This window comes from Zootoca vivipara, chromosome 1 (genome assembly GCF_963506605.1).
Source record: "Zootoca vivipara chromosome 1, rZooViv1.1, whole genome shotgun sequence".
NCBI lineage: Eukaryota > Metazoa > Chordata > Lepidosauria > Squamata > Lacertidae > Zootoca > Zootoca vivipara.
In genome coordinates this window covers 52,505,893-52,529,875 of record NC_083276.1, presented here as the reverse complement: position 1 = coordinate 52,529,875, position 23,983 = coordinate 52,505,893, and the positions used below count along the sequence as shown (strand labels likewise).

Sequence of the window (23,983 nt, the reverse complement as noted above, 5' to 3'; positions counted from 1 at the left end):
CTCCTGATTCGACCGTATCAGAAGGGCGACCGGGAAAGAATGTGAGACTCCTGGCCTCACCCGCTCCGCTTCTGCGCTGGCTGCAATGACACCTCCGCGACGGCAGGGGCCGCTGTAGGAAGGACGGGGGCAGATGCGCCCTCTTTCCACCACCGCCGGAAGCCGCGCGCGGCCTGACTAGGCGGTTCCGCTCGCTTCCGTCCACGGGTTGGAGGTGGCGTGAAAGGGAAAGCGGTTGTTTTCGTCGCAGCTTCAGTCGGAGATTGAGAGAGAGAGAGGCCGGCCGTGAGAGGACCATCCGCGGCACGATGCCCACCGTGGAGGAGCTGTACCGTAATTACGGAATCCTAGCCGACGCCAAGGAGACCGCGGCCGAGGTGCGACCGGGCGGGCGGCTCTGACTGCGCGCGGGGCTCCTGGGCCTAGGCGGCGGCCGGGGAACGTCGGCGGCTTTATGCGGCGGAGGCGGCTATTGCGGGGGGGAGGACGGGCCAGGCTCCCCACCTCTCTGCCTCTGCTCACCTCCCTCTCCCCGTCATGAGTCTGGATTCGACCCCCCCCCTTTGGGGGCATCTCCTCCCCCTCCGCTAGAAATATTCCATTGAGAAGGTGCCCCTTCCTTACTTAGCTAAACAACCTGACGGTAGGAGCTTGAAATCACGGGTGGGCCGAAGGCTCGCAGCTTGGCAAAGGCATGCTTAAAAAATAAAATGAATAAAAATCCGGTTGTAAAAGGATAAAGAAAAGCTGTTTTGTGAGGGGGGGGGGGACGTGCAGCGTAATAATCCCGTGCTAGCTTCTCCCAGTGTGCGTTTAGTTCAACGGGGGTTCCCCCCCCTCAAAAGTAAGCCTGCTTAGAATTGCGGCCGCAGCATCATACCATGTGCTGCCTGCTGCGCTTGCTTATAGAGGCAGGGTTGTAGTCGTGTTTACGTGGGCGTTCATTCATAAATACATAGTCACAAGTGATGCGATATAACATCTCATTTTGTATAACATGTACCCTGACGTTATCGTATGCATCCCTACAGCTCAGCCCTGTGCATGTTTACTTACCAATCCTCCTGTGTGTGTTTTAGAATTGTGGCCTTAGAGACTTATGTGCCATGCATCCTCTTCTAACGCCATTGCCCCAAGGGATGCCCTTTCCCCAGTGGTGTATTGTACTCACAAACACAGGTTTTCCCCCTCAACTCTTCTTCTTGTAAGCATCTGTGTTTGCTGTGTTCTACCTTGATGTGTAAAAGACCGGGGGGGGGGGTCCTTCTTTTTTCCACTATACTGCCACCCGCAATGATCCATGGCACTGTCTCCTCCAACACTTTCTTGGGGACACCTAGCAGTAGGTTACGAAGAACATATAAAGCAGGCATCCCCAAACTTCAGGCCTCCAGGTGTTTTGGACTACAATTCCCATCTTCCCTGACCACTGGTCCTGTTAGCTAGGGATCATGGGAGTTGTAGGCCAAAACATCTGGAGGGCCGCAGTTTGGGGATGCCTGATATAAAGTATCCATCTAAAATTAAACGCTACAAACATAATGGTAAAAGTGTTCAGCTCTTTCCCAGACTAAGCATGTTCTCCAAAAGCTAGGACAAATAGGATGATATTGCAGTATTCGGAGAAGATGTTTGCAATGCAATCCTATACATGGCCTACTGAATTGAGTGAAACTTACTCCCATGTCCATGTGCATTGGTTTGTAACCTTAGACTTTTAGGAAAGGTGGTTTTATAGTTATCTAACAGACACCAAAAATAACTTTCTGGGTGTTGTTTGGCACAGGAGTAGTGGTGGTGAGATCTTCAGTGGATAACATTTGTTAACGGAGAGTTTTTATCTTCTGTCTTAGCACAAAGATGCTTACCAGGTGATTTTGGATGGTGTCAAGGGAGGTGCCAAGGAGAAGAGATTAGCAGCACAATTTATTCCAAAATTCTTCAAACATTTCCCTGAACTGGCAGATTCAGCTATCAATGCCCAACTGGACCTTTGTGAGGATGAAGATGTTTCTGTAAGTAATTTTTCTTTGGCATTTAGCACTTGCCTCTTCTTCCTTCTGATTTCATCCTTTCCCCTCTCCTCCCCACCCCACTATCAGATTGACCCTAAAAAAATGTGGGGGAACAGAACATTTTTCAATCATAAGGTCTAAACCAGGAGAAACAGCTACCGGTATTACATCTTTGGTTTGTTTAACCAGTATTGGCATGCTTGTCAATTGATTGGTAAATTATTTTAAGAAACAAAATTATGGCAAGTTGATAGTGTGTTTTTTTTAAAAAAAAATTGTACCATATAATCATCTGGGAGCAATCAGAGTGTGGGTGCCCTTTTTACCTGTTCATCAGGAGTTGGGGTTCATACAGACTTAATTTAGGCACAGACATCCCTTTTCAAAAAGTATTTTCATATAGTTTAGTTATGAATTTATAAGCTTCTCTTCAACATGTGCTCCCAACATATATGGTGTAAAATTTAAAATGAATTAACAAAATAATTTAAATACCAATTTCAAAAGAACAATGCAAACTAGCAAAACCAAAACAGGAGTGACTCCCCAAGGCAGGATGAAACTACATAATATTTGCCTGTTTACAAAACAATGACATAAAGTGAGAAAGTTCTACAGAAAAGGTTCATCCTTACATCCATATGAGTTGTAGCTTGAGCAGGGCTACATTAGCTCTTCATGTCTGTTTTAGTTGTTAAAATGTTTCACAACAGTGCGAGAGGAAATTTGTCATTTTAAACTTGTCTGTGTTGTAGTTTTATTTGGGTGTGAGTTAACCACAGTAGATATTGATGTTACTTTTAGACTGTTCATCTGTTGTACTGTGACGATCTAATGACGGATAAACATGTAATATTTACATATCTACCACAAAGTAAGTCCCATTTTCAGAGGAGCTTCCTCCCAGGTACATTGATTGATGTAGGATTTCAGGCTAAATCCCTTAGCGGAGCCTCATGATAGCCTTAGGCCTTTAGCAATTAAGTAACGCTGAACATAAAACACTGACATCAAAATCAGACAATATATTGTGTCTGACTTTCCCAACCTTTTGTTTGAAGCTGTATCATCTGTGTAAGAGAATTTTAATTCATTGGTTGGTGAATGTGTGTGTCTTTGTTTTGTTTATAGATCCGGCGCCAAGCAATCAAAGAATTACCTCAATTTGCTACCGGTGACAACCTCCCCAGAGTGGCAGACATACTCACCCAACTTCTTCAGTCAGGTAGAAGAGATTGGTGTTTGTATTTGTAACCTTCTTACAAGGTGTAATCAGAGCAAGGATATAGATTCGTTGCTATGGTTGTCTTCCTCAACCATCTTGTTTTTTTCCATGTCAATATTTGCAGTTCTATATTTTAGGAGTCTTCACCACCCCATAACTTTTGCTGTCTTACCTACTGTTCAAATTCCTAAACGCTCTGAACCTCCTTTGATTGAAAACTCAACATGTACAGGGAGCTGGCAATCTGTACATTCTAAAAGGTGCATGTCAATCTTGACTCGTGCTAAAAAGTGCATAGCCCATAGTGCAGGAAAGGGCTGTGCTAATGTACCATTGCAGGCAGAAAAGCACAGGCTGCGTGCCTCAGAACCAGATGGAGCCCAACCATTCCGTGTCTTTCACCAGGTGGTACTGCTACTCTGGCTGGTGCAGGAATTCTTCGTGCTAGCTTCTTGGGGAAGAAGTGACTATCCACAACCTCTAGGTCTTAAAAGCTGCATAGGTTTGTTGGAAACAATGCTGCTTCACACGTTGCAGTGAAACTTTTTGCTTGGCACAGTTAAGTGGGATAGATAGCTGTATATGGCTTCTAGACGTTGGGTGAAATCCAGTGGTGGTCATTCACTGGTGGAATGTACACTTTTGGCAGACAGAATTCCTTCTCCTGCCCCTAATCACCTAAAGCATTGGATTCCCTCTGGAGCAGAGGGGCCGGTGCAGGAGGGTGGAAATGAAGGGGGAGGTCTGCTTGTGTGGTGTTGTATGTTGCCCATTGATTAAACTTTCTTGTCTTTAATAAAAAAAATAAAAAAATTGTCCAGTAGCATCTTAGAGACCAACTAAGTTTGTTCTGGATATAAGCTTTCATGAGCATCCATACTTCTTCAGATATTCTTCAGTGTGCATGCACACGAAAGCTTATACCCAGAACAAACTTAGTTGGTCTCTAAGGTGCTACCGGACAGTTTTTTATTTTATTTTTATTTCGACTGTATCAGACCAACAGAGCTACCTACCTGAATCTAGAATTGTTGACTTTGTGCTTGTTTTTGTTGTGTTCTGCTTCTTTTGTTTGTTTTTGATGTAAAATAAGAAGTGTTATTTATAAATTATAAATTCTTTATGAATTTATAACTTATAAAGAATATTTAAAAAAACAGTGCCCTCAGGTTAAAACCTGGACATGCTTTGATTAATTGATTAATTTTCTTAAACCACAATATGGATTATAAGTATAGTATTCAGATAACAGGAGAAATGACTAAATGATTATAGAAGCAGTTTATTAAACAGATAATACAGACCCACTTTCAGGAAGACTGAAGTCTTGGGGAAGATAAGGAATTGGGAATTAAGAACATGGTGGCATAAGTTCTTCTGTAAGAACATAGGCTTTATGCATTGCTTTTATGTATGGTTTTTTGTTTTTTGTTATTATTTTATCATTTTTGTTAATTTCTTGTGTGTGTTTGTTAAGTAAGAAAACTAATTAAAAGCTTATTAAAAAATAAGCAGTGTTATTATGCTATCATTGTGCATGGTGTTTTACAGGGAATGCTTTATATGCTTCTTGTAAGGAAATAAACATAAGTCAGCCAGATGCAGCTTTGTATTTGTACTGTACTGCTATGTTATCTGCCTTCTGTTTTTATCTGCCTTCTGTTTTTCAGACAATGGTTTTGCCACTTTCATTCTTCACCTGGTTCTTTGAATAATTTCTTATCACATGAGATTCTAGTTTGTGTCGATTTCCAGTGCTTCACTTTATTTAGCTAGAATTAAAAATATTTTTCATCTTTAATTTTCTCTTTTCCCCAGATGATTCTGCAGAATTCAACTTGGTTAACAATGCTTTGCTAAGCATATTTAAGATGGATGCTAAAGGTAAAGCATGCATTATATCCTGACATTTATAAATTGTTTGTACACTCTTTTGGCTCTTTTGGGATGAGAATTGACTATCTTTTGAGAGATATGGAATAGTTACCAGTCTGAATACCTTTTTGACAATAATAGGACAATTTGCAAAGATACAAAGAATATAGTTTTGTGTATTACAATAGATAGCTATTCCAGAGGAGGGTGTAGCTCTTTTAGAATCAACAGGCTTTTTTCTACTAATGTGGTATATAACATTTGCCATATTTATGCCATTTCCATGTAGCTGACTCATGCTGTTCTTTGGCAATCACTTGTAGCTGAGTAAGATTGTCTTCCATAAACACGGTTTTAACAGTAAGTCTGTAAGTGACTGTGGAGGTCAGTTCTGGATCCCATGTCCTTCCACAGTGGCGTCATAGGTTTCCGGGCGGGAGGTGATCACAGTGAGGGTTTGCTAAGCGTGCCTTCCTCTTAGCACGTTTCTCCCTTGCGTCCTGAGTTCGAACGTCTTCAAAACCCATGACACCTTTGGTAAAGGCTGTTCTCCAATTGAAGCACTCGCAAGCCAGTGTTTCCCAGTTGTCAGTGTTTACAGTGTTTACTACATTTTTTATATTTGCCTTGAGAGAGTTTATATACCTCTTTTGTTGACCACCAGCATTACGCTTTCCATTTTTAAGTTCGGAATAGAGTAGTTGCTTTGGAAGACGATCATCAGGCATCTGCACAACATGACCAGTCCAACAAAGTTGATGTTGAAGAATCATTGCTTCAACACTGATGATCTTTGCTTCTTCCAGTACACTGGCGTTAGTTCGCCTGTCATCCCAAGTGATGTGTAAAAAAAATTTGGAGACACGGTTGACGAAATCTTTCGAGGAGTTGGAGGTGATGTTTATAACATATAACATAGGTTATATAACATATACTGTACTTGAAATACTCAAATATCTAACAAAATTATATTTCTTTCCATTGTAAAGGGATGCTTATGTGATATTTATTTCTATTTTAGGAACACTGGGTGGTTTATTTAGTCAGATTCTTCAAGGAGAGGATATTGTACGTGAAAGAGCCATCAAATTCCTCTCCACTAAACTCAAAACTCTGCCTGAAGAGGTGTTAACAAAAGACGTAGAAGAACTCGTACTAACAGAATCGAAGAAAGTGAGTACATAAGTTTAGTTCAATTACGGACTTCATAACAGAATTGCTTCCTATCAGAACACATTAAGTACCACCCACGGGTGTAAATGAAAAATGCAGCTAATAGTGTAGCTTCACCAATTCAAGATTCTGAAACATTTTAGTCTAACAAAGGTATGCTATTTTTACTGTGGGGTGGTTGCTTTCTCCCACCCTGGCCACCGCCAATGAACTATCAAGACTACAAACATTTTTGTCTGCTTTGGAGAATATCTAAGTTAGCTATCTAGGAGGATGATACTGGAATTGGAGGAATAACTTTTACTACCTGTCATACCATATGTGTAGGAAACACGTTGTCAAGCCTCTTGATAATGTTACCTATCTAACATCTATTGAATCTTACATATTACATTATCTAAAATTGAATATCGGCTTTGCTAATAAAAAGACGATAATCTTCATATTCACTTTTGTTCACAGCCACATAGGGGTCATTTTTCATTTAGTGCTGGAGACACATCCAAGTGACAGCTGGCATTTATTTTAAGATGGGGAGGAGCCATTGTTCCTTAATCCCATTTTATATTTGCTCAGACAAAAGTCCCATTGAGTAGAGTAGGGGCTTGGGCCCAGGTAAATTTACAAAGGTTTGCAACCTTAGACCTATTGTATTAAATAAAACAAGTTAATTTGCAACAGCAGTTAGGTTGGATTTAGAAGGTTCAACCAAGATTCAAATTCTGCTCAGATATGAAGCATTGGGGGAGATCGTTCCATCTGACTTAATGCATGGAAGCTTTAATACTAAAGGAAGAGGTTTTTTAAATGGTTTGTACTCTGAAATGTCCTGTAAAAAAATTAAGCGAGGAATGATAATTTGCAAGGAAAAAGAACACATGGGCACCTGTTCCCACCTGCATTGATATGATTCTTCATTCTTTTCTCTCTTTCTCTTGCTTTTCTTAAGGTGCTTGAGGATGTGACAGGAGAGGAGTTTGTCTTATTTATGAAGATACTATCAGGCTTGAAAAGCCTGCAGACTGTGAGTGGGCGGCAGCAGCTAGTTGAACTAGTGGCTGAACAAGCTGATCTTGAGCAGACCTTCAATCCATCTGACCCTGATTGTGTGGATAGACTCTTACAATGTACTCGTCAAGCAGTCCCACTTTTCTCAGTAAGTATTTGCAGTATGGTGTGTGGTTTATTTAAGTGTTGTGACTGTTGTGTCAACACAGCATGGCTGTATTGGCTGCGTCAGAATGACTATCCCATAATACAAGTCATGGGTGTGAAAAGCTGCAAGACGGTTGCATGTGTAAAGGAAAATGGACCCCTGACTGTTTGGTCCAGTCACGGACGACTGGGGTTGCGGCGCTCAGCTCACTTTATTGGCTGAGGGAGCCAGTGTACAGCTTCCGTGTCATGTGGCCAGCATGACTAAGCCGCTTCTGGCAAACCAGAGCAGCGCACGAAAACGCCATTTACCTTCCCGCCGGAGCGCTACCTATTTATCTACTTGCACTTTGATGTGCTTTTGAATTGCTAGGTGGGCAGGAGCTGGGACCGAGCAACGGGAGTTCACCCCTAGGCTCTGTGGTTTAGACCACAGTGCCACCCGTGTTGCATGTGTAGCTGATATATATTTATAAAATAGCTTGTATCCTACTTTTGACCCCTCAAGGACTCTCCCAAGGACTATCCCAATAAATAAAGCAAGACCATCAATTTCATTGGATCAACCAGCCAGAGTATGCTTAATGTTTGGTATCACTCAATAAAATCTAGTTAAGATAGATTAAAATCAAGTGCAGAATAAAATAAACCATAACAAATTAGGGAGGAGACAACAAAATTCAAATCAGATTAAAAACCAAGTGGAATTAAAAGACCTTAGAAGCTGAGTTCAAAGCTTTAAAGAAAGGAAACCAAGCAATTTAAGATACCTGTTTGCTTGAGTTGTAGCTTTCCTATCTCTCACTGCATGTAAATTGCACCACTGTTTTATCTGAGCATACTTGCTGTCTAAAATCTTTGAAGATGTTTCAGTCATGGAAAACAATGCCATGTTTACTTAGTAGTATGCTAACTTGTTGCTGTTACAACTGCTATTTTGTTTTTCTACAGAAAAATGTTCACTCCACAAGATTTGTTACTTACTTCTGTGAGCATGTGCTGCCAAACTTGAGTTCCCTGACCACCCCAGTTGAAGGCCTTGATATACAGTTAGAGGTAAGCTAATCTGGAAGTATCTCATGGAGCCTGAATTATAGTTATCCAAGGTTTGCCAAAAGAAGATAGGAAGAAATTTATTGCTAATTTGGACCACTGACAAGGCTGATTCCGGTTGACTTATCTTATACTCTCTCCTCATGAGAAGAGAAGAATCCTTGGAAAAGACCCTGATGTTGGGAAAGATTGAGGGCACTAGGAGAAGGGGACGACAGAGGACGAGATGGTTGGACAGTGTTCTCGAAGCTACAAACATGAGTTTGACCAAACTACGGGAGGCAGTGCAAGACAGGAGTGTCTGGCGTGCTATGGTCCATGGGGTCACGAAGAGTCGGACACGACTAAACGACTAAACAACAACAACAACAACATACTCTCTCCTAAAATAGATTTGCCTTTTTATCATCATGCATGCTGCTATGCAGAACAAAACAACTTATGCATATAGTCTGCAGCCTGAAAGAATGCTATTCAACTAAGATCCTACAGGCATAGCTGCCAAGTTATCCCTTTTTTACAGGGATTTTCTCTTATGCTGAATAGGCTTCCTCGTGAGAAAAGGGAAAACTTGGCAGCTATGCCTACAGGATCCTTCTGCCCTCTAGGCTCATTTTCTGATTTGCACTGTCATATCCAGGAATAATGGAGTTTTCTTGGCAGGGATACTGGAGTGGCTTGCCAGTTCCTTCTCCAGGTTATGCTTAAAATTCTACAAGGCAGGCTTAGGCAGTATGTGGACCGAGAACTCCCAGAAGTGCAAGCTGGATTTCGAAGGGGCAGAGGAACCAGAGACCAAATAGCAAACATGCGCTGGATTATGGAGAAAGCTAGAGAGTTCCAGAAAAACGTCTACTTCTGCTTCATTGACTATGCAAAAGCCTTTGACTGTGTCGACTACAGCAAACTATGGCAAGTTCTTAAAGAAATGGGAGTGCCTGATCACCTCATCTGTCTCCTGAGAAATCTCTATGTGGGACAAGAAGCTACAGTTAGAACTGGATATGGAACAACTGAGTGGTTCAAAATTGGGAAAGGAGTACGACAAGGTTGTATATTGTCTCCCTGCTTATTTAACTTATATGCAGAATTCATCATGCGAAAGGCTGGACTAGATGAATCCCAAGCCGGAATTAAGATTGCTGGAAGAAATATCAACAACCTCAGATATGCAGATGACACAACCTTGATGGCAGAAAGCGAGGAGGAATTAAAGAACCTTTTAATGAGGGTGAAAGAGGAGAGCGCAAAATATGGTCTGAAGCTCAACATCAAAAAAACCAAGATCATGGCCACTGGTCCCATCACCTCCTGGCAAATAGAAGGGGAAGAAATGGAGGCAGTGAGAGATTTTACTTTCTTGGGCTCCTTGATCACTGCAGATGGTGACAGCAGTCACGAAATTAAAAGACGCCTGCTTCTTGGGAGAAAAGCAATGACAAACCTAGACAGCATCTTAAAAAGCAGAGACATCACCTTGCCGACAAAGGTCCGTATAGTTAAAGCTATGGTTTTCCCAGTAGTGATGTATGGAAGTGAGAGTTGGACCATAAAGAAGGCTGATCGCCGAAGAATTGATGCTTTTGAATTATGGTGCTGGAGGAGACTCTTGAGAGTCCCATGGACTGCAAGAAGATCAAACCTATCCATTCTTAAGGAAATCAGCGCTGAGTGCTCCCTGGAAGGACAGATCGTGAAGCTGAGGCTCCAATACTTTGGCCACCTCATGAGAAGAGAAGAATCCTTGGAAAAGACCCTGATGTTGGGAAAGATTGAGGGCACTAGGAGAAGGGGACGACAGAGGACAAGATGGTTGGACAGTGTTCTCGAAGCTACGAACATGAGTTTGACCAAACTGCGGGAGGCAGTGGAAGACAGGAGTGCCTGGCGTGCTATGGTCCATGGGGTCACGAAGAGTCGGACACGACTAAACGACTAAACAACAACAACATCCAGGAATAAGCCCTTTCTTTCTGTCTTAAAATCTGTTTTTACTTAAAATTGTCATGGTATAAAGTTGCAACTGTTAATTTTCCAATGGCTCTTTTCCTCTCTCCTCACCCACTGTAGGTGTTGAAACTGCTTGCTGAGATGAGCTCCTTTTGTGGAGATATGGAAAAGCTAGAATCAAATTTGAAGAAGCTTTTTGATAAACTACTGGTAAGAGGATTATTAGTCTTAAGAGAGAGAGTGAAAGTTTGTAATTAGATTTCATTAGGCCTTTTATTTTATTTGAATTGAAAAGCACCTGGTGTAATGATAGTAATTCCAGAGGGATAACCGTGTTATAATAGCTAATTGCTTTAGCGGATTTGAACACCAGATGTTGACTAATTTTCATACACAACATGTTTACAAGTGTGAAGAAGTTCAATTCTCTGTGGATAGCACAGCCCTTGAAAGATGCTTGAACAGCAGCCGGGAAGAAATACATGCTTGGCTTCAGTAGTAAAGGGCAGGGGCTCACAAATTGTGTCCAGCTTTGGTAGTTAGAGCACCAAACCGTAGGTGAGGTACTGTTGTCATCCTCCAACGTTGCCCCCCCCCCCTTGGTGTAATCTGTAAGGGAGCCATAAATGTGTGGGGCTGGGTGTAGTCTTCCCATCTCTGTCTTCTAAGTGGGCAGCAAGAGGAGGATTTATTATTTATAAAATTTTGTATACTGACCTTCATCCAAAGATCACAGGGTGGTTAACAATATAAAAACACAAAAATATATAGCATAATAGCTAACAATAACCCCCACACAATTTTTTAAAATGTCTCTGTCCTGTGGTCTGAACTGATTGTCGGGAGTCCCCCCCCCTTTAATCATTCCCTTTCCCCATGTTTCCATCTGGGCTCCCTTCACTGACATGAAATTGGGGCAGAGTCTGCACACCCCTGTAGTAGGCAATGGGAATAGATTCCATCTGAATACATAACTATGTCTTTGTCTTGCTGCTGAGGAGAGTGTCAGGAGGAGAGCAGGGACATTGGAATGGATAAAGACTCTGCAGAGGTCAAGATGCAGTGGAAAACAGCAGACAAAAAGCAGACTAATCTTGACTGGGTGAAAAAAAGGGAACGTTTAAAATGTTGCTACCTACTCTCACTCAGTCAGAGGAATAGAAGGGAGGAGCAGGGTGGCGCTATGGATTAAACCACAGAGCCTAGGGCTTGCCGATCAGAAGGTTGGTGTTTCGAATCCCCGTGTTGGGGTGAGCTCCTGTTGTTCAGTCCCTGCTCCTGCCAACCTAGCAGTTCGAAAGCATGTCAAAGTGCAAGTAGATAAATAGGTACCTCTCCGGCGGGAAGGTAAACAGCGTTTCCGTGTGCTGCGCTGGTTCGCCAGAAGCGGCTAAGTCATGCTGGCCACATGACCTGGAATCTGTACGCCGGCTCCCTCGGCCACTAAAGCGAGATGAGTGCCACAACCCCATAGTCCACGACTGGACCTAATGGTCAGGGGACCTTTATCCTCACTCAGTCAGAGAAATGGAAGGGAGGAGCAGGAACAGAATTATAAGGAAAATGTTGGCAGTTTGTGTGTTCTGGTTTTTAAAAGGACAAATGTGGCTTGAGATTGCACCCTAATTCTGACAGCTGGGATTACATACTTGGCTGTGCAACCATGTTTGTGGACCTCTTTTGGAAGGAGATTTGGTAACGAGTACATAGTTGAGGCAATGACATCTTAAATACTAGATGAAGTAACGTGTCAATTCTTCTGGTTTCTGTTTCTCAGGAATACATGCCACTCCCTCCAGAAGAAGCAGAGAATGGGGAGAACGCTGGCAATGAAGAGCCAAAATTGCAGTTCAGCTATGTGGAGTGTTTGTTATATAGCTTTCATCAACTAGGTCGAAAACTTCCAGACTTCCTGACAGCCAAGCTGAACACAGAGAAAGTGAAAGACTTTAAAATCAGGTACGGTAGTATTAAAGTGTGTGCAGGTGTGCAGGCTTTGTTAGAATAGCAGTAATGGAGTCATGTAGAATTCTGCTGATCTTTCCTCTGCCAATTATAATTAACCATATGATTAATAAGCAAGCATTAGCCAATAATAGAAAAGGTTAACTAAAACTTCAGACTGAAAATATTGAAGATACTGTTCTAGTTTTCAGGCAATAGTGAAATGTCTATGTCAGAATAGCTGTATAGCCCCAAACTGATATTTCAAAATTGCTTCTGGCCCTCTAAAAATTAATGAGAGTATTCTTCTCAGTTTTCTTATTAAAATTTACTTGTTGGATATGTCATATTGTCTTTCTGTAACTCAAACTAGCCTATACTTGTATAGCAATGAAATGAATAGTTTACTAGGCAGTGAAACAAAATGCCTTTAGCTTATTAATATGCATCAAAGGCTTATCTTGTGTAAAAGCTGTAATGCTTCCAACAAAGAATTACCTTTACGTTCATGACCTGTAGCATATTAATACTGAACTGCAATTTAAGCTGCTCTTGAAGAACTCATAAAGGGCTCACATGTTCCGAATTCTCAGATCAAATGGCACTTTGACCAATAGTAACCCAAATGAGTCTAAGGATTATTTAGTGGATTTTAGTGGATCTCAACATTTGTGTCCTATGGTGACCCTAACTTAGGGCTTTGCTCTGAGGCTTTCTGCTAACCTCCATGTGAGATTTCCTCCATGCCTTTGTTCCATCATCAGTTTCTAAAGTTGATAAAGGAGTGGTTAGACGCCAAAGACTACATAATTATTTCAGACTTCTCTTCAGCATCAGAACAATCCTCTCCATGGCCAGTAACAGCATCTGGCATCCTGGGGATAGGATCCATCACTAACACCTAGCTTAGACACTTTGATTCCTATTCGCCCCCGGCCCAGTGATCCAAGCAGCACAGAGTCTACCCAGCATTTAAAGTGGGCATTATTGGAAGTTTATCATATATATTTGAATATTCTATTTTACATATACAAATGAAATAAAAACATAAACATATAAATCCCTTTATAAATCAGAGCTCTCCATCCACTGCCTTCCATGGTAACCTAGAATTCCATTATGGGAAATTTTTCATGAAAGCATGCCGGAAGGAGACATACAAGGCACTATCCAACTGTCAAAGGGACTCCACTCAGGGTTTCTGTAGGGTTTACACCTTAGCCTTTTCTCCTCCTGGAAATATCCTTCAAGGCAGTGAAGGTTTCGGATCAAAGTTCTGCTTCTCTCAGTAAAATGTTCTTGGTTTTGATTGATGGTTAAATTACATTTGATATTTAAAGAGTCTTGATTCATAAATCTACCCCAATGTTTATTTCTCTATGGAGACACCTTTATTTAGGTCATTCTACATATGGTCTATTACGCAAATTCAGTTTGCCAAATGTCTTTCTGTTGAGGCTTTTCTTTTTTTCAAGATACTAGCAGTTTTCCTTTTTATCCTCTAGATTTCACTGTGTGTTGCATAACTTACTGTTCAGCTGTTCTCTTTTGTTAAAGATTACAGTATTTTGCTAGAGGACTGCAGGTTTACATCCGACAACTTCGTTTGGCACTCCAGGGAAAAACAGGAGAAGCATTAAAGACAGAAGAGGTATGTAGTCCTCTGTGACGGCAGTACCTTAGCTGAATTTACCATAATGATTTTATCACAGTATAGTTGATGGATAAAGCTTGTGACAGTGGCTTCGATCAATAGTAACTGGGTGTGTTGCTCACAAAAAATAGTTTTTCCAAATTCTGTGCCTTCTGAAAATCTGCTCCCAAGGGTTGTGAGACTGTCAGGATGTGATATGGGAGCTGCACAAAAGGGGAATTGATGAAAATCGGAGATGTCTTTTTCCATGAGCAGAAGTATCTCTCCACTTAAGCAAGCACCCTTGGATTGAACTAATTGAAGAGTGCCACTGTATTGCTTCTATTTTTATGCATCCACTCTGTTTCATAGAGAACAGAAAAGCAGTGTGTTGCTAGAAGTGTAGCAAGAGTGGGGGGGGGGGGTGTTCTGTACCAATCCTCCACATAAGCCAAAAGGCCATAACTAAACTACACGTTCAGTGCTTGTGATTAAAGATATTAAGCATGAACGATTCCAGACTAGCAACTGGTAGTGTTTCAGATGGAAAATAGTTATCCGTGTTGGTGTTCATTTAAAGAAAAGAAAAGAAGGCACTGAGCTTCATTGGAAACATCTTAAATATAGACTTCAAAGCAATTTAACTTTAACATTTCTAAAATAGCCTTTCTCCTTTTTTGCAGAACAAAATTAAAGTGGTTGCACTGAAAATTACAAATAACATCAATGTTTTAATCAAGGTAAGCCCTTCTATATTTTATTACTGGATTTGTTTAAAAATGATGGTTAGGTGAAGATATTTGTCCTGAAGCTATTTCTGACCAATCAATTCTGTGGCCCTAACTCTGTTCTTTCTGGAAACAGTAATACTGTTCCAATAACTTTTGCTGGGTGCTGCTCAAAGCGGCTGGCACAGCCCAGTCAGATGGGTTGCAGCATTATTGTTGTTGTTGTTGTTTGTTTGTTTGTTTGTTGTTGTTAAATGTAGTAGATTCTTTCCTCACCCTGTTGTGTTTGAGCATTACACCAAACCTGTAGGGAAATTTAGTCTGTTTTCACAAACAGTGCAGAAAAAAATGGAATTCCATCAAATACTTTACAAGAACATAAAAGAGAAGAGTGAGAGAGAGGCCGAATTCATACTTTAATGCTGATCCTAATAATGGATTTCCCCAAATGTGGATTTTAGAGTGATTTAAAAAAAAACTGGGAAATCGTGTCATCATGCAAGAAATTTTAAATTTGGGGAACTTTAGTTTTTAACATCTATTCTTCATTTGTTTAAAGTACTATTCCCAGAAACATATAATTCCTATTTTGTCTCTAGGATCTCTTCCACATTCCTCCTTCATACAAGAGCACAGTTACACTGTCATGGAAACCAGTACAGAAATCTGAAGCTGGGTAAGTTAGCAGTGAATGACTTCCAACTATTTATGTATTTCTCTCTTGTCTTTCTGCGCTCCAGCAGATCTCTGTTAATGTAATATTGGAGTCTTCTTTTAAATCTATTTAAACATCTATAAAGCTATGCCAAAAATGTTATTCTGCACAAGTTATGATTTTGTATACATTCATTGGTTGAATCAGTGTGTTTGAACATCCAAAGGAGAGTTAAGTTAAAAGGAATAATAGAATTGTAGAGTTGGAAGGTACCTCGAGGGTCATCAGGTCCAATCCTGCAATGCAGGAATCTCAGCTAGATCCTACGTACTTGTCAGATGGCCATCTAACCTTTGCTTTAAAAAGGATATACTTTATTTAGCAAAACAAATAGTCGCTTCAGCAATTGTAATAACTTTACTCTGGAGAGAAAGAGAGAGATGGGTTGGAATCCAGAGAAGTTCAGCAACACCCAAAGGGTGCTCATCAATGGCTCCTCCTCATCCTGGAGAGTAGTGACTAGTGGGGTGCCACAGGGTTGTGTCTTGGGCCCAGTCTTATTCAACATCTTTATCAATGACTTGGATGATGGGCTTGAGGGCATCCTGAGCAAGTTTGCAGATGACACCAAATTGGGAGCGGTGGCTAATACCCCAGAGGACAGGATCACACTTCAAAATGACCTTAACAGATTAGACAACTGGGCCAAAGCAAACAAGATGAATTTTAACAAGGAGAAATGTAAGGTACTACACTTGGGCAGAAAAAATGAAAGGCACAAATACAGGATGGGTGACACCTGGCTTGAGAGCAGTACATGTGAAAAGGATCTAGGAGTCTTGGTAGACCACAAACTTGGCATGAGTCAGCAGTGTGATGCAGCAGCTAAAAAAGCCAATGCAATTCTGGGCTGCATCAATAGGAGTATAGCATCTAGATCAAGGGAAGTAATAGTACCACTGTATTCTGCTCTGGTCAGACCTCACCTGGAGTACTGTGTCCAGTTCTGGGCACCACAGTTCAAGAAGGATACTGACAAACTGGAATGTGTCCAGAGGAGGGCAACCAAAATGGTCAAAGGCCTGGAAATGATGCCTTATGAGGAACGGCTTAGGGAGCTGGGTATGTTTAGCCTGGAGAAGAGAAGGTTAAGGGGTGATATGATAGCCATGTTCAAATATATGAAAGGATGTCATATGGAGGAGGGAGAAAGATTGTTTTCTGCTGCTCCAGAGAAGCGGACACGGAGCAATGGATTCAAACTACAAGAAAGAAGATTCCACCTAAACATTAGGAAGAACTTCCTGACAGTAAGAGCTGTTCGGCAGTGGAATTTGCTACCAAGGAGTGTGGTGGAATTTCCCTCTTTGGAGGTCTTTAAGCAGAGGCGTGACAGGCATATGTCAAGAATGCTTTGATGGTGTTTCCTGCCTGGCAGGGGGTTGGACTGGATGGCCCTTGTGGTCTCTTCCAACTCTATGATTCTATGTTCCCATGCACACAGGAGAAGTATAGGAGGCTGATAATCTTTGAGTTCCTTCTAGAAGTACCCATTCCTGATGAGGAGCTGCTCCAAAGAGTCCTTAACCTTTCAAAGGCTACTGCTGCTGAGCAGAATACCATATACAGTGCCTGGGATCCTTGGCATCCTGGTCCTAAAAAAGATGCCTAATCTAGGAGTCACCTCTTCTCTAGGCAAAACATAAGGCTACCTAATATCTTCTTTACTTGAGAATAAGCAGGTGGTGGGCTTTTCTTAAAAAAAAAATAAGCAGCTGCTTTTACAATTTTCTGCTATTGGTGTCTGGAAATTGAGTAAAAGCCCACCTGTTCTTGCAGAGGAGCAAGCTTTTCCAAACTCCAAGATTGTGTCTTCCAGAGGTTACTTGATTTGTAACTCCCATCATCCCTGGCCCGTAGCTGTGCTGGCTGGGGCTATGCAGAGATGTAGCCCAGCAATATGTGGAGAGCACTTTGGTTACTTAGCCCTGCTCTAAGAAAAATAGAAGCTTTGATTATTAAAGTGATGTTCAATTTTACCAATTTTGTGATATCGTATTTGCTGAAATCTGCCCTGAGCGCTCTCATTTTATTTTGATTTTTAATTTTACAGACAAATGGGCTAGAGAGTAAAGTAATAGGAATCTTCTTGCTTTGAAATACTAGGAATTTCTGTTCTATGCTATTAATGTTTCAAGTCTGTAAATTAACTTTATACAAAATGCCTTCATTAAGGTTTCCATTGCTGTACATATTGGGTTCATTTTTTATAGCCTTACTTGTCTCTGCAATATTTTTTTATCCTATTTTCTTTGAAGGCAAAAACGAGCAAGTGATGATGCAGCTTCAGACTTGCCAACAAAGAAGGCTCCACCAGGACCAAAAAGGGATTCCAGGCAGATATACAATCCACCCAGTGGGAAATACAGTAGTAACCTGGGAAATTTTTCTTATGGTAAGCATTGCAATAGATTGTGTTATTCTGTGCAGGGGAGAAATAGGATTCTGTTTTGTGTTGTAAGATGAGCTGCTAGGCTCTGTTGCCTTTGGGGGGATGTTCACTGGTATTTCTATTCATGAATTTTGTGTGTGCTTTTTCGAGATACAATCTTGGCATGATTTTGCTTTACATATCATATTGAACAATGTCTGGACAGGTGTAGCAAGCCTGTGCCCCTCCAGATGCTCTTGCAGATGCTCTGCAGCTGTTAGTCGAGCAACATCTGGATAGCCTCAGGTCTCCTGTCTGTGGTCTAGAACAAGATCTTTATTAGTGCACCCATTGGCATTTACCTGTATAAAATTCCAACCTGTCGCATCCAATTCTTGAGTCAGGTTTTATTCACATTGAATGGGGGGGGGGGTTGTAACATGGTAGGAAACTCTACATTCAGATTTATGGGAAGGTATTCCATACTATCACTAAATTATTTCATGAAAGAGCAATCCAAACTCCTGTTCACCATGCCAGATACTGTGCAGACCCTGCAGCTCTCATATGACAGCAACGGGCCTGATCCAGGCTTCTTTGCTTTGCCAGCCTGAGCACTGGTGCAGCACAAAGGCTTTTTGTTCTGTCCTCCCACCTTCTTTCCCAGCCAGGGCTGTAGGAGTGGCAATGGCCGTGTTGTTCCATGAATCTCTGCCACTCTTGGTCAGTAAGGTAGGACTGCAGCCTAATATAATGCTGGAGAAAGGAAATAAGAATTGGAGAGATCAGTTATAAGCAGTTTCAATTAATGCCCTTCCCCCACAATGTTTTTTCTCTTTAAAAGGCATTTTTCAGCTTTCTCATTCAATTAAGGGCTGAAAAAATGGTATGTTTGATACTCATTCACAAACTTTGGCTTTCATATGCAATCAGTGTCATCTGTTTACTTAACAAAGACATTGTCTGGGTTCCAAAGAGTTTTATAAGTGTATATCTGCAATTAGTGCTTCATCGGAAGTTCCCCAGAGTTTTGCAAGTGGCTTGTCTAGTGTTGTAAATGGCTGCAGGCATAATGAGGAACACTGGAAACTATGACACGGACATAATAATAACAGGTAGTCACATGCTCCATAACCAGTTCTGCAAATAAGTCCACAAAGAAATGATTATCCTACCTCTACCTGTGTAGCATAATTGAGGAGTGAAGAGAGCCAGTTGACTTGCCATTTGCAAAACCTTTCTTGGAATGAGTTATTACCATAGGTAAACTGGAGAGCACCTATTTTCAAGTTTGTGTTCAGCTGAAGTAAATTGCTGACTATACCTTCCACTATCTCAGGTTTGTATGTTTTAATGTAACTCAGCCTGTGATCTTAAGAGTAAAGGGTGGTTAAGAAATAATGATAACAGCAGACATGCAGTATGTGTAAAATATGTGCATACATATGTATGCACATACAGAGTAATTATACGGATTACTGCTACTTTTTCTGTGTATCAGAGACTTTGATGTTACAATAGACAATTGATGTTACAATAGACCCCTGGATAAGGAGGGGTCACACATGAACATGCTAAATATTTCTTACTCAGCCTTGTTTCAGAGTTGGGAGGCACAGGCAAGCAGGTTTATGTTCTGACTTGAAATACATTTACCATAGGAAAAGCTATTCAAAGGCAGGTTCACACTGTCCTATCCCTTGAGTGGTTGTGTAACTGGGAGAATGACCTTGTGGATCAAGCCTTATGCGAATTGGGCAGTACGCGCTGGGAGCTGGTGTGGTTCTTACTAGTCTTGCTTCCACAGTTGGGTTCCTCATCTACATGATTAGAGAGTATGGTGCAATTCTTACTGTCATGTTTGTTTAACTGACACTTGTATTTAAAAGCTAGAATTATAACTAGGGGTAGTTGCTGTTTTCCTTCTAGTCAATCAGAGATCCATATGTTTTAAAACAGACTTTTATTTCTCTTTATTTTCAGAGCAGAGAGGTGGTTTCCGTGGTGGACGAGGGAGAGGATGGGGTGGCCGTGGTAATCGCACTCGTGGAAGAATCTACTGAAATCAATGGTGTTTTCATTGTCATGATCATCTTTCAAGTCTGATGGATTGCCTGGAGGGCTGCATTGTTTAAAGAACTCTCTTCTGCGAAAAACTGATTTAAATGTTCTTATACCTTTGTATGTATGATCTACTTTTCTAATGGACTGCAGACTCGCCCACAGTGAAGCTACAACTGTATTTTGGGATGTTTAGCAGCTGGCAGTTTGAGTTTGTGTCTGGGTTTGTTTTTTAAGCATCTTCAAGACTTATTCAGGAAGAAAGCATGGGTTTTCCTGCTGACGTTACATTCATCTATAAATATGGCTTTACAAAGTAGGCTCCTTAGTGTACAATAATTTTCATATGCTAGATAAGAGGTGGAAATGTTATAACTGAAGTTGAAATCAGCGGTAACCCTTCTCCAGACAAAATTGTTTTGTTTTTGTTTTTTTGCAGTAAGTGGGAAAGTATGATATTGCAGAAAAAGTAGTATAGGCTACCAGTGGTAGCATTGATTGTTGATAGGAATCCTTGATTTTTAAAGTGTGCAACATGGATGCAGAAGAATATGTGCTCTTTATCATAAGTCAGTCCATTTACTTGTTGGGAAGGGTGGGAGGGAGCAGGGAAGCCCAGGTGTTAACGTGAACACATTTTGCTCTTCTCCATATATTGTAACATAATGTGTGTTTTGCAAATGGCTTTTTAAATGTTCTCTATAAATGTGTGTGTGCATATATATATTTATATATGTGCCATAAAATTATAGTGAAAAAGAATAAAACTGCTAGAAATGCTACCCCAAGAATGGCAAATTTGTGATGCTGTAATAACGCCTGTTAAAGAGCTTGGATCAGTTAGCCCTTAGAAGAAGCTCTTTTGTTTTTTGTTTTAATTAGTTAGATACCTATGTTTACAAATATTAAGCATGGCATTAGGCACTTGAAATTACTGCTATTCAGTTGCACTTGGGTAAAAAGTTAAAACATCTTGGTAAATCTTACATAATAATGGAATCATTATAGTGATAAGGATTCTAGATATTTTATTTAAAATAATATGATGTAGCAAACTTGATTCTCACCTCCCCCCAAAAATATTTCCCATTAAAAATGTATGTTGGATCCTTGGGCATGGGAAGAGGAAGAGTGAGCAGCATAAAATGTCAATATCAGTAACAGATCATAGGAAAATTTATAACACTGCCAGAATGTTTAAGTTACCCAATATCAGGCTTTATTTTAAAAATTGCATATTCATTCTTCGCATCACCCCCAATTCCCCTCTAGCGTTTGATACCTGTACTGAAAACCAACATTTTGTACAAAGCATATTTCCAGCAAGCCTCATGTATATCAGAGAGAAACAATTTATAAACTGGACAAATAAATCATTTTAATCATTCTTTGGGCTCCATCTGTGCTATGCATTTAAAGCAGTACCATACCACTTTGAACAGTCATGGCCTCCCCCTGCCAAATAATCCTGGGCACTGTAATTTGTAAAGCAGGATGAGAGTTCCCTAGGGAAAGCAACTGATTGTTAAACCACTGAGAATTGCAGCTCTGTGAGTGGAATAGATGTTTCCTAACAACCCTCAGACCCTTTAACAAACTACAGTTCCCAGGATTCTTTGGGGCAAACCATGGTTGTTTAAACTAGTATGGAACTGCAGGTGAAGCCTTGATGCGTACAAACAATTTTTTCTTTCAGTGGCCACAAACATTCTAATTAAGGGGAAACATCTACATCTGTTCAGATTTTTGTTTTAGAAACTGGCCAGGTCAAAGTAAAAATAATTGATCAAAATGGATTTTGAACTATTTTTGGTTAATTCAGTATGTTTGCTTACAATGGCAATTTGAGATCCTTTAATAATGTGAAAGCCTAATTTTTAAGGATGGGCATTCAGTGATTACTACTGTGCCGAAGTAACTTTGGACAGGAGGTGGGGAGGGTCTCCTAGGTAACAAATTTGACTTAAAACTATTTCTATTCATAAATGATGTGCAGATTGTCCTTAGAAACAGCTAGCTTTTTCACTTTTTGTTGTGGCTGCAGTGACTTCTTTTTGGAGACACCCATTAATCACATTCTCTTTGTAAAATTTCCTTTATGCCTTTGCAATAAATCCATTTTGTAATTTTGTTAGTGACTTCTTGTTGCTTGGTCTTTTTTAAATGATAGCTTCCTGAAAACACACTGGACTTTTAACAAAATATGTCATCTCTAGGTTTTAGGGATAATCTAAATGTAAACCATTTTTGTGTGCTCTTACGAGTTGGGTGTGATGCAAAAGAGAGTTAAATATAATTAATTCACTTAAAAGAGCTTGGTTGGGTGTTGGTGTTTCTCTACTTAGCTCAGACATCAAGGGATAATGCACTTGCAGCATGTTGCTTTTGCATAGAAAAAGCAATGCTCATCCAAAGAAGGTAGAGTGCAATAGAGAATTTCCTACAGCAGCAACATCCTTTCTCTTCCTAATCATTCACAGCAAATTTACAGTGCTCTTGGATAGGCAGATTGTGAATAGGATGGCCAGGTGAGGGAGGGGGTTCCTGCACTTTGTTGAGGTGAAGAGGGGATTTCAGCAGGTGTAGCTTGCATGACAAGCCACTCTCCCTTCTACACAACTACAGGTATTAAAGGTGCGGGAAGGTTCTCTCTCTCTCTTTTCCTTACTAGTTAGGAATGAACATGCCTGAAGAACATGTTGGTAGACATTATTGGGACGCTGCCTTAAACTGAATTAAGTCATTGGAGCTTCTAACTCTCTACTGATTGCCAGCAATCCTCTGAAGCCATTTGGGGGGTTGCAAGAAGGCTGCATGAGGAGGAGAAGGGAAGCCCCATCATGGAAGACACGTACCCTTGCTTTTGACACCTGCAGTGTACATTTTTAGGATCCACCTTATATTTTTGAGATGGTACATTGTTTTAAATTGTTTTTAATACAGTGGTGCCTCGCTAGACGAATTTAATTCGTTCCACGGGTCTATTCTTATAACGAAAAATTCGTCTAGCGAATCCCATAGGAATGCATTGAATTTTTTTGAATTTTTCCCCCCATTAATTGAATTTCAATGCATTCCTATGGGAAACCGTGATTCGCTAGACGAATTTTTCGTAAAACGAATTTGTCTAGCGAGGCAACCTCCGCTAGAAAAATCCTTTAAGCGAAAATTTACAGGGCGTTCGTTAAGCCACTGTACTGTGTTTTAATGTAATTGCCCCAGGGATTGGAGGGTAAAGGGCATGTAATAATGTCCACTGACTCAATCACCCATTCTATGTATTTCTAAGGGTATTTTATAATCCATAGCTATATTCCTGGTACTGCAATTTATTCTTCAGCGATTGACAAATTATTCTTTTTTCCCCCCCAGTGATGCAATGTCTTACATAAATCTCTGGATGGTTAGGAATATTGCTGAATTCTGGTTTGAAAATCCCTAAATTCTTGTATCTTTAATTAGTCCTATTTGTTAATGGGGTGTGCATGTGCAAGTGTTCATCCTGTCAAGTGATAGACCCCATCTTCCCCACTGTATTCAAGCTATTGAAGTTTATGCCTTAGATAACTTGATGTGTTGTGCACATGGGACACATTAAACAGCCACATTTAACAATAGATGCATACAGTACTGGAAAGGTGGTCCATTCCTTCTTACTAAAGTCATAATTACAAATTCAAATATATAGTACAAAAATGCCAGTTTAAAATTGATTAGGTGCAGAATGGGGGAGTAGTATAACTCACTTTGTACGTTGAGGAAGAACCTTGTTTTGGATTAACAGCTTTTAAAATTAGTTGCAGTATCTAGCAAGACTGAAATGTTTCCCTGCTGCTTTTTGAATATTGTCATTTCTAAGGGCATTTATTCTTTGGAATCTGGCCCCTTTTCCCTGTGCAGAATGCAGGTGAGCCCGATTCTGTTTGGTCCTGTAAAAGTGGACACAGGGGACAGGGTAGGCATCTATGTCTGCCACGGGTTCTAGCCCCTGTGTCAGTATATCTGTTGTTGCTGGGGCGTTTGTTTCAGATGCGGGGGCAGCCTGAAATGTTCTTCCATCCGGACGGGCAGGTGCAGCAGCCTCC

The 23,983-nt window shown here is 40.7% G+C and overlaps 1 protein-coding gene across 1 annotated transcript; it reads left to right on the top strand.

The window, feature by feature from the left end:
* The first annotated feature begins 179 nt into the window (after positions 1-179).
* On the top strand, positions 180-22,029 carry API5 (apoptosis inhibitor 5). The gene is made up of 14 exons (XM_035116074.2): positions 180-377; positions 1,854-2,015; positions 3,147-3,240; positions 5,059-5,124; positions 6,137-6,288; positions 7,238-7,444; positions 8,395-8,499; positions 10,567-10,656; positions 12,224-12,405; positions 13,948-14,041; positions 14,707-14,763; positions 15,351-15,427; positions 17,725-17,861; positions 19,821-22,029. Exons 1-14 carry the CDS (start codon positions 309-311, stop codon positions 19,898-19,900), a joined length of 1,572 nt encoding a protein of 523 aa, XP_034971965.1. The 5' UTR covers positions 180-308; the 3' UTR covers positions 19,901-22,029.
* The last annotated feature ends 1,954 nt before the right edge of the window (positions 22,030-23,983 follow it).